We start from the raw sequence: 10727 nt of genomic DNA, 5'->3' as shown, positions 1-10727 counted from the left end.
GACGACGTCACGCTACTGTCCGGGAAAAGAATGAATCGGTCACACTACGTGTGGCTGACTGTGTGAGACGCGCATGAAGGATACGCATCAGTCAGTGCCGGCGCAACAGAAAGCAGAGACAGTCGCGATCGGCTTTACGGCAACAAGAACAAAAAGAAAAAGGGCACGGAAAATCTGAGAAAAACTGCGCGAAACAGAAAGAATACCCCGTCGCAACCGAACGGTCTCGCGTCACGGCACCACTTTTGTAGTGATTTGTCACTACCGAGCGACTACGCTTGTTGCGTCGGGAAACGGAGTGAGACAAACCCAGTTTTCACACGGTCAGAAGTCACTTGCAATTGTTCAATCATACGCTAACACAACTCTGTTCGTACGGAAGGTAGGCGTGGGCTCCGCCACGCCCAACACAATCGGCAACAATCGCGATCCACTCTTGACCCCCCCAGCTGCGTGGAGAACACTTAAGGCGCACGTTACTAACAGCAAAACAACGATGCCAACGAACGGCGAGCTCGCGCGCACAAAGTAACTTATCTTCTCTTTCTCTCTCAGAGATCTCTGTTGTTCTCCTTCGCTCTCAACCGCGGCTTCCATTCGAACCGGGAAGAGACGCGTTCTCACTGCCGCCTCCCCAGCAGAGCGGCAGTACAATGCCATGTCGACCACCCCAGTCGTACGAAGCTACTGCACGTTCTCGCTGGGCTACCTTGCCACACCGCTACTGCCTTCTACAGACGTAACAGCGACGAGCACAACCAGCCAACTCGGCTACGGCGGTCAAGAATAGCCGGACTGTCGGCTTAGTAGGCTCAGCGCTACCACGGAATCTGCTGACTCGATGTCTGGGAAGGGACGAAATGAGACAAGACGGCGAGACGGAAAGCTGAACCTATTCCTTCGAACCGAGACAATGCAGCCACACGAGGGGGCCAAAGAGGAATTCAGTCTGCGATTTCTGTCACGCGGTCTCCACTGATATCACCACTCTGTGCGCTCAGGAAGGTCACGTGGGATATCTTTGCAAAACAATCTAGCTCCTGTTTCTTCCGCTTCTTCCAAACTGTCGCGTTCGCCCACCGCAACCCATGGGGGAAGCCGGCCTCGCTTTTCCGCCTCCCCGGTGTACCGGGCTAGTAGTACGAGTACTGCCTGCTATGTGATCCGCTCCGCTCCATCCGCGCTAAACCCCAGCACCCGATTCCCCAGGGAGTAATATCCACGGACCGCAGACCTCCAGCTGACGGACACGTCTCCCAGAGGAACACGTGTTCCTGGCACGCACGACAACGTCTTGGTTTCCTTGCAATACGGGCGCCTCCGACTGAGCCTTCCGCCTCAGCCCTCCGGTCAGCAGCCCGTTAGAATGTCTCATAAAGTATCCTTTCTAATTGGTCAACCGTCCCAGAACTCGTCCAACACTAGTGCGGTGGCCCACCAAACGACTCCCGGCCGGGTGGAATGCACCACTTCTGCTTCGTCAAACTATTGAGCTTCAACCGGCCATGCGTACGCTGCGACCTAAATGTAATCCAGTTCTCGGACGGTCAGGCTGCGACTAGGTGCTCAACCATCCCCCGGCATGTGTACAAACGGCTGTTGAAGAGAACTCTCTCGGCACCTTGTTTCACCTTGAGCGCTGAAATTCTGGCAAGTGGATTTGGGAGTGTATACGACGCTAGCTCTTAGTCACGACTAATCACCCCCTCCCTCTATACGGTAAGACCTCAGCGACAAGCAGAATTCCTTCGCTTCAGGACTGCAGGTGTTCCAGTAAGGGATAGCGCCCCCCCACTCCTCGTACATGGTATCCAGCCAGCTATATCGCTAGAGCAGAACTTGCATGCTTGGAGCGCTGGACAGTAGATCCACGCAACGCCAACACACAGAGGCAACCCGAAACAATTGAGTCCCCGCGGCATTCCTCCAACAAATCCGACAAAGCTACCTCCATCCACAACACTAAGGGCGCTCTCCGCATACACACACATTAGTCCTACAAACGTTCGCATGGTGAAATGAATATCGCCCAGGTCTACTTGGGTGTTCTGACTCGCAGCGGTTCCTGCGCTGCTCATTCACTCACATGAAGGCCGTACCAGGATCACCCCCCGAGTTCTACCGACTAGCAAGACGCGCAGATGCCCCTGATTCGGGGAGCGAAGAGAGACCCGCCATCACCACCCTCCCCTTCCTAAACAGATCCTCTGCCGAATCGCCGACAGCACGGCGAAACCGGCACCGCAGATTTTGATCCGCGCCCAAGCGAATACAGAAGTCGTCCAGAGAATCCCTAAGCTTTTCGTCTAGTCCGCAACGCGAAGCCTAGGCTGTCAGGTACCAGGGGGCCGAGAACGGTCGCGGCAAACTCCACCACCGAAGCCCAGTGAACCCGAGAACGATCCGAAACACAATCTGACCGGCGGCTTCTTCCTTTCTTTTACATGCCTTACACGCCAAGAGGCTGATCAGCTTGAGCAGGTGGTGGTGGCACGACATTCATTTGAAAACCGAACTTGTAGTCTCCATGCCAGTAATCGATCATACCGCTGAGGCCGAACCCATTGTAGTCCTGAGCGAACATTGCCACTCGCCCCGCAGTGTCCACCAAGCCCTGGACTCGCGCCTGCCGGAAAAGGTACTGCCAGCCCTGTGGACAACACGCACACATTCAGTATCCGGGCCACCGCCCAGCTCCGGATAACGCAGTCGTGCGAGCTTGGGGTATGCTGCACCTGTCCCTTGTTTCAGAAAGGAGAGGCCTACAGGTGTTGCCTCGGACAGGGAAAACCGGTGCCTTTTCCATGGTGTCCAGCGGAAACAAACCACTCATCTGCCTGTTGGTCTCTTGCCGTCGTCTCATGTTCCCTCCGCACAGGGGCGGGCCCAACGCGGACGCCTCGCTTTGGTACTAGGTTAGCACCGGGATCCCGGAACCGCAAGCCAATTCTCCCGGAAAAACGTCGGTGACCCAATCACCAGTGTGAGGCTCGCGATAGATGTGCAAAGCAACATCACGCCGAGCAACACAGGGCGCCGGCACGACTTCCATACACGCGCCCCTTCAAGCCTTGTGCTCAAGAATATCTCAGTTGACTCGGCCAGTAAGCAAAGATACGTTATTCGTGCACAAGGAATTGGTCCCAAGCTCACCGTGCCAGCTGTGATTTCGAACGCGATCGGGACACGGGAACCGACCACCAAACTGGCTCGGCCCTCGCATCACCCGACGTCGACACGGACTTACCACTCGAAGGGCAGACGACGTGTCCGGGTGAACGTACTCGAACTCTGTTCCTATGGAGAGTCGGTCTGTCACCTGAAAAGAAAAGCGCCGTAGTCCAAACAGGGCGTAGCAAGACAAGTTCTGCAGCCTGTTATACAAAGTAACTGCGAGAGAATTCCATGCTACAGATTAAACACTCTCGTGCTGGCCAGCTGCTGTGGACAGCCGTGCACATCAAAAATATTCATAAAGGGCGGCGAACACGGGACACGACCCGTGTCTTGCCTGGCAGGCAGCACAAGGCGCTCTGTGAGGAACCGCAGACACTGATGCACATCTAAAAGCCTGTAAGGCTGCTCCCGGGGCACTAGCCCCGCCATTCCCACGTCACGTGCCGTCTTCGTGCGACAGGGCGGCTGCCAGAGCACCACGACACCGTGGAGCCTCCGGATGAAGACACAAGCGTTCCTTCGTCCTTCCTACCTTACGTATGTACTGCGCCTTCCCGGAATACACGTCGCTAGCATACCCGACTGGCGAACTGAAGTCCGGGCCCACTCCAATCTGGCCTGGAACACAACAACGACACCGCTCAGTCGCTGTTGCTCCCGCGAACAGAAACACACCAGGATGTGTTCGAGGCATGCGTCGCTGTCACGACCCCGCCAAACTAGATAATCGCAGTGCCCAGCTACCGAGAGACCGCCCCGGTTGCTGAGGTCAGCACAGCTGTACTCGTCGGTAGCGGTCTACCCTTGCAGGCCAGCATGCCACTGCACCTGTTTTCTGACACAAAAAAATGTTACCCTGCCGCGTGCACATAGCCGCCAGACGTGCAGTCAGCCTATCCGGTGGGCGGCGGCTAGTAGCCAAGTGAGAAACACGAACAATCAAGACCACGGAAAACGATGCTCACTTGACTAGTTCATCCCAAGTTTTCTGCTGATTAGTCAGCTATTCCCCGCAGGCACTTTTTTTGAACTGTAGCAAAACCTGCAGTGCGGGTTCAGTGTGCGGTAAGCAACTCTGACGGCGCCCGCCCGCATAACTGTCAGACACGAGAAAGGAGACCACCGGGAGCGACGAGAGGCCTCCGCCGATAACGACCAGTCTTCAAGCTCTTGTTTGACACGGCTCACTACGGACCGATCATTGTGTAGATGCCCTGTCTTCTCGCCAGGGGTATGAAGTCAGTTTGATCTCATTCGCCTTGCTTACATGTAACGATGTTGTTGTCGTTTACCGCATACCGTGCGCCTACGCTGCCCATCGATATCCCGTTCGCCGTCTGCGAAAATCAGAAGGACAGCGCAGTGCTGCTCCTGCACGATGTCCTCGTCACGCGACACGCAGCGAGGAAGAGGGACGTTTGCACCGCCATCGGATACGTGTGGGAGTGTCTGCCAGTGGCGCGGATCTCGGGCTCTACACAGGGAAGAAAGAGAGTCCAGCAGGGACGCGATCAGTACACACAATGCGAGGCCCCCGCCGGTCTGCAGTCACAGTGTCCAAAATATGTCCTAAGCCTCTCGTCCGACACGCACGTTGAATACTAGCGATGAACCGAGTCCTTATGTCCAACAGCCTGCGGCGGTACGTCGCTATCGCACGCACTGAGGAAGTCGCGCTTCCCGTCCAAACTCACGACCCAGGTCAGTTCGCCGCCGAGTTGTAGTTTCGGGGTGATGACTTGTGTAAAAAGACCATTCAAGATCCAGGTACCTACACCACAGAAAGCCCCACAGTAGTAAAACAACGGTGCACCAGTCCCCCTTCGCGGGCTCGCACTAGTCAGCTGCCTTTCTCTCAGCACTGCAGCGTCATGGTGAAAACCGCTGTCGGAATCACGAGCAACGGCGGCGTCCCCGACGAGTACCTTGCGTCCTCCGAACTACACGCTGTAGAGCCTACATGGATCTACCCACTAACCCGTTCCTAACTACTCGACAGGACAGCTAGAGAGCAAAGTCATTCCAACCGGCAGGAAGAAAGCTTCGCACCTTGCCACGCCAGCTTGAAGTTGGCAGTCCAGTCAGCACCCATTTTGTCGAAAGAAATTTCATGCATCGCTTTGTCTTTCGCGTCTTCGTTAAGCGACGAATTTGAATTGAACTTGATGTCGAAAGTCTTGCTGATGCCCTTGATGAAACTGAACCACAGCACGGAAGCACGCTTCCGACACTGACTCCTTTGCATTCCCTAGAGACGCACCGTACCCTGTGGATGTCATCCTGCAGTGACCCTCTTGGCGTATCCGGATCACAAATCCTGCCTGGCCGAACTCCTTCGCGTCCAGCATTCACGCCAGAGATCGGAGCGCGAACAAATGGGAAGAACTCAGGTGTACCCGCCTGACTGCTCGACACTGCGCGGCACTCGGGGAAAGACCGCCACCCGTCGACATCAATCACACCGAACGCTCACTCCAGTATCTCCGACTGAGTGACTAGACCTCATCCGAAGCATGCACTCGGTGCGCCTACCGGGTTTGGAGAAAACCGTCTGAGCTCAGGCGTGCCATCCCAAAAAAAGCCGGCATCTCGCCTTCCTGCTGCGCTGCTTCGTCCGGCTCGCCTATGACGAGAGTCGGACCGAAGCTGTATGAACACCCGCCTTCCTTCGACTGCGTGCCCAGCAAGAATGTATGGTTCGCCGTCAAAGCTTTGTTCACCTGCAGCATCGGCAGGCACCGATGACAAAAGACTATCAATAGCGCGCTGACGTACTCTCTGGCCAGAGCTTCCATGCTACCGATTTCGCGCCCAGCAGCCAGTCGCAGATTCCGGATACTTGACGGCTCCCCGACCCTGGAAGACCTCTCCGCTTCTTTTGCGCCGAAATCTAGTTGAAACGCTAGGCACGCGAAGAGTGACTCAGCATTCCCTTGGCAATGAACTCTGGCCGGGCGGCACCGTATGGACAAAGAAGAGACGAAAAAGCCTCGGCTTGTTATGTTCCATGTCGCTTCCAAATGACTGCTCGGCAGCATCCGAGTGGTGTGGCCGTGCGGAACTGTAGGGTACCCAGGACCCCTCTGGTCCGCGCCCCAGTTACGCTCATGAGAAAATTCAACAACGCCGCATGTGTACCTGCTTCGTAGCTTCGAGCCGAAAACCGTCGAAGTTGTCTTGGCTTGCGACACCCATCCACTCTCGTGAAAACTGCTCGTAGAAAACAGGAATCGACGACCTACATTGAGCACGGCGAGCATCACAACGGGACACCTGAGTAGACTCGGCCAGACCTAAACACCTTTGCTTATGGCTGATGGAAGGCGGTTACAATGCTGTGCCGTGGACATGCGACCCGTCAGCGGTCTGATCTGGCGCAATCGACGAGCTCGACCTTCCACCCCCTGCGGTACGGTGCAATCATGGGTAGGACTTGATGTTGTCATGAACCTCCCTTGTGAGATAAAAAGTGAAACTGACGACAGATGGTGAAAGCGAATGCATCCACGACGGTATGCACCGACCCTCCTCGGCATCGACCCAGCAAATTGGAGTGAGTATCAAGAGGCTGCCCGTGGCGAGCACACACACCGAACACATAACTAATGCACGTCCATGCCGCTTGCCACAGACTAAAAGGCCAGAGTCGACCAATCGGAGAAGCTGATTAGCTATTTCGCGGCCGCCCTTACACAGCACGAGACGCACGGAAGAAAGAGGTCTTCTCAGGCAAGGCCATAAACGCAAGTACTAAAGGACTGAAGCAGATCCGTCCGCTTGCGCTGTCCGGAGAAGGCACACACAGTCGCTCAACAGGATCAGCCGTCGACAGAAGGCACGGGAAACGGGTCAAGGCCTGGGCCTGTCTTCCAGCGGGCCGAGCCGGACAACACGCGTGCGCCCAAAGCCGCATCGCAGTCGCGCTACCTGGCATACGACACGCCACCGCGCTGCGACCTCCCACTCGACCAGGGACGCGCTACTAGGCACAGAGTTGGGCAGCTGAGAGTTGCGAGTCCTGGTAAGCACTAGGCCCCGCTTCACAGGGACGTAGTGCGCAACAGCCTCACTTTCACCTGTCTTGGGCTGCTCGGCGAACCAGGGCCCTTGTACTGTGGCCGCATCCGATTGTGTCAGTTCGACAATAGAGTCCTCAATTCAAAGGCACTGACAGCTGATGAGAATGATATAGTAGCCGCATATGCAAGACCATGAGCGCGTATTGCGAGAGCGCAATCGAGCACCCTTTGTATCCGAAAAGGTGCACAGGCCTAGGCTTTTTTCGTCCTCCTGAAGGCACTTTCCAGTCTGCAAGGGTACCGATGTAGCGAGAAACCAGGAGTGCCAGGAAAAGAAAAGTCATGATTGCCAGCGCGGCCTCAGGCCAGACACAGAAAGGCAAGCGGTTTTCTTACTGGTGCCGAGAAGCTTCGCGGGGCAAGGTTGTTACGGTAGAGTCCGTGAGAACGGCTGCAGGATCACCGGCTGATGGCGGAGACACTGTTGCCGGGGGGGCGGGAGCAGGTGCAGTTGCAACTGTTGTTTCGGAGGCCGACTCCCTTGGCAGCTGGCCACTCGATGCCGGAAGCTGATGAGCTGGCAGCTCTTCCAACAGAGCTTCCCTCTTTTGACCTTTCTCAAAGAGACTGAAGGACGGAAAGCTTGACAAAAAAGATTTCGGCTCTTCTCGCTCAGCGCACTCGGCGACGTTCCCCCGCCGCAGAGTCGGAAACAGCGCCGGGATGGCGGCTCCACTGCGAGTGTCCCCCCGGCTCCCACGAAGAGTAGCACAGAGAGCTGACTGAAAAGGTGAACTTCGCGGACGCGTGGGCGCCGCTACCAGATGGCACCCTAAAGCTCCGCTTGGAGAAGCACCCGGCAAGCCACGTGCAGTTCCGCAGGAGTGTGGGTCTGCCTGACTCCGGCCGCGGGCTCCGGGCCTCGACGGCATCTGCACTACCCTCCCGAGAAGCAGGTCCAGCATCGTGATACGACGTACAAAATGATAGGAGACAACTAAAGAAATAAAACAACCCCTTTCACTGACTGGGAGAAACACCTGGTTCTGAGCCTTGGTCCCCACTAGCGCCTTTAGCGACGGCTTCAAAGAATTTTCGCTGCGAGGACACCCCAAAGCACTGAGGAAAAGTTTGCACCAGGACACCGAGCAGGCCGCAGCCGCGAGAAACGAAGTCGCGATTCATAGAAAAGAGGCCCATTACACCGTCACGACTTCGTCCTTAACCGAATGAGCTCCCTGCCCAGCCAGGACAGAGCATCCGCACGCAAGAAAAAAGAGACGAAACTCGTCAAGAAGGGTTAGAGCAAGAGAATAACAAGCGGTAACTGTATTTTCAGGCTGCAGTTTGGCCAGCGCAGACCGGCTGTGGGGAGGCACCAAGAAACAAGGCAGCTGTGTCGGATTCCGCCGTCTCCCTTGTTTTCGAAGCCTACTACGCTTCTGCGGTGCGCTGCAGTGCATGTCTTCGGTAAGCTACCTCTTCCTGCTGGAGAAGTCCGTCTGCCACCGGCTTTGCTAATGTCTTGTAAACTACACGCCCACTGATGGTGGAGGAGCCTCGTCTCTGTAGCGCCTTGTGTTTTCCTCCTGCTGTTCGATAGTGAAGTAGCGACGCCGAGAAGCGAGTTGCAGATCGCTCACGGCTCGCAGCAGGAGACGCGGAGTGTCTGCGGCTTCCGCCAGATTGGAAGCGTTGCTGCTTCGAACGTAAAGCTGCTGTCTGTCCACTTGAATGGCGTCGGATGGCGTGGTTTGGTGGAGGAAGCAGCCCAGCCATTGAGAAGAGCCAGTAACGCGACTGCGTTCCCCAGTCGAAAAAGTGGGGTCGCGTCAGCAGACGCGATACCGGCTTTTTACCACTCGGCGGACAAGTGTACTCGAGGCAGCCGAGGAAGAGGCCTCAACAGTCTGCTACCCCTATGTTGTTCAGAAGCATCATAGGCGCAGCCTTCGGGATCCAGTGGCGATTGGGATGTGGATGGTTGCGAAGAAGCACGTGCGATGCACGTCCGGCGTCACCAACGGAGCACTTCACCACTGAGCAGAAAACGCCCGGCGTCCAGCAGCTTAGTAGCAGAACTGAGTCACACACCTCTCGTTTGCTCGTCCTGACAGACTACGCAAACTCGCGTCGCCATCTATCATCCCGCTGACGCAGCCGGCGGAGCCCAGGGGGGCGGGTATGGGGGACCCCGCAATATCGTAGAAAGAGTATAGCTGGTTCTCTCACGGAGACACAAAACGTACGCCAGTTGCCAGCGGAGACGCGCAGTACGCGGCACATCGGCGGCCGTTCACAGTACGGCACTCGATATGCGGCACGGCCGCGGCACAGAGTCGGTTCACCGGCGTCGCGCAACCCCCCCGTCTAAACTGCGGCGTCCTCGGCAGCGCTAGCAGCCTTGAGCGGGTCCATATCCTCACAGAGCCTGCTATAGCCATCCCATGTTTCCCCCAGACGGCAGTCTGTCCAGTTCACTAAAATCTGGACCTCAGTTTTCTCGTCGCGCCCTTGCGGGCGGGTGATTCGAGATTCGCTCCGATGGAGTACAGGTGCACAAGCATCTCATCCAATCGACGGCCTCGACACTTAGGGCGGTGTCTTTGCTGCAGGCATCGGCTGCGGTGCAATTCATCGACAGAAGCCAGCACGCGCGGATACTCGACACATCTGCAGAGGCCCTATGTTTATGGTTTGATGCACGCTCATCGACGGCGGAAAGTCCACTGCATACGCGCAGTCGTTGCCGCACTTGAGCAACGTGAAAGGTCCCTCCTAGCCCGGCGCGAGTTTTCGCCCGTCAAGCCCTTGGCATCGTAGCAGGCGAGCTGACACCACCACGAGATCACCAGCTTGCAGTCGCTCATGCTTGTGAGGTCGGTCGTAGTTTCTCTTCTGCGCCTCCTCTGCTTTGACCAGATTGTCTTGCCAATGCTAGCCGTGCTGCTGTCAGGATTTTGCAATCCCGCCTCGGTCGCCAAGAAATAGGGGCCTATTTTTGCCGAAATGGCGATCGTAGACTGTACAGAGCCAGGGCAGACTTCCGCGACCCGCCGAAATCCAAGGTACGTAACGCCGCAGCGGCGGAGGGAGGAAACCTCGTAATCCCGCGGCAATAGCAATCAATTCTAGGACCACAAGCCCTCCACCCGGAGAGCAACAAAGGCGGAAGTTCCGAAGCAAGACCAGGAGACTGACGCACATCAAAGGCAAAAGTTCAGTTTGCGACAGGAAGGGCAGGGTGTCATGAATGTACAGCTGGAAGACTATGCAGGAATCTCCCCAATTCGCACCAGCCTTCCCTAGAAGGCATACTTCCAGCAACACTACGCTTTCTCTCGACACGACACCTCATGAGAGGACTGGCCTCGCGATTACACGTAGCTCATTCAATAAAGCGGGCACTGTATCGCTACAGCTTTTGTTAATGTCATATAGTGTTCTGGGCACTTGACTCACGGAGCTTTGCACCTTCGTGAAGCCACAGATACACCTAGACATGTTATGTCACGGATTTCAAGCCCAGAT

General features: G+C 56.3%; 1 protein-coding gene across 1 annotated transcript; it reads right to left on the bottom strand.

Moving 5' to 3' along the window:
• Nucleotides 1-569: 569 nt before the first annotated feature.
• CSUI_007200 (eukaryotic porin domain-containing) lies at nt 570-9428 on the bottom strand. Its single transcript, XM_068067350.1, has 9 exons — nt 7593-9428; nt 6316-6415; nt 5710-5897; nt 5227-5375; nt 4872-4948; nt 4445-4514; nt 3710-3795; nt 3248-3319; nt 570-2650 (listed from the first exon to the last, which is right to left on the bottom strand). The coding sequence occupies exons 1-9, from the start codon at nt 8159-8161 to the stop codon at nt 2450-2452; spliced, it is 1512 nt and encodes a 503-aa protein (XP_067920674.1). The 5' UTR covers nt 8162-9428; the 3' UTR covers nt 570-2449.
• Between the last annotated feature and the right edge of the window lie 1299 nt (nt 9429-10727).

The sequence above is a fragment of the Cystoisospora suis genome, assembly GCF_002600585.1.
Source record: "Cystoisospora suis strain Wien I chromosome Unknown contig_3748, whole genome shotgun sequence".
NCBI classification, from domain to species: Eukaryota; Apicomplexa; class Conoidasida; order Eucoccidiorida; family Sarcocystidae; genus Cystoisospora; species Cystoisospora suis.
This window is presented reverse-complemented; position numbering and strand designations above follow the sequence as displayed.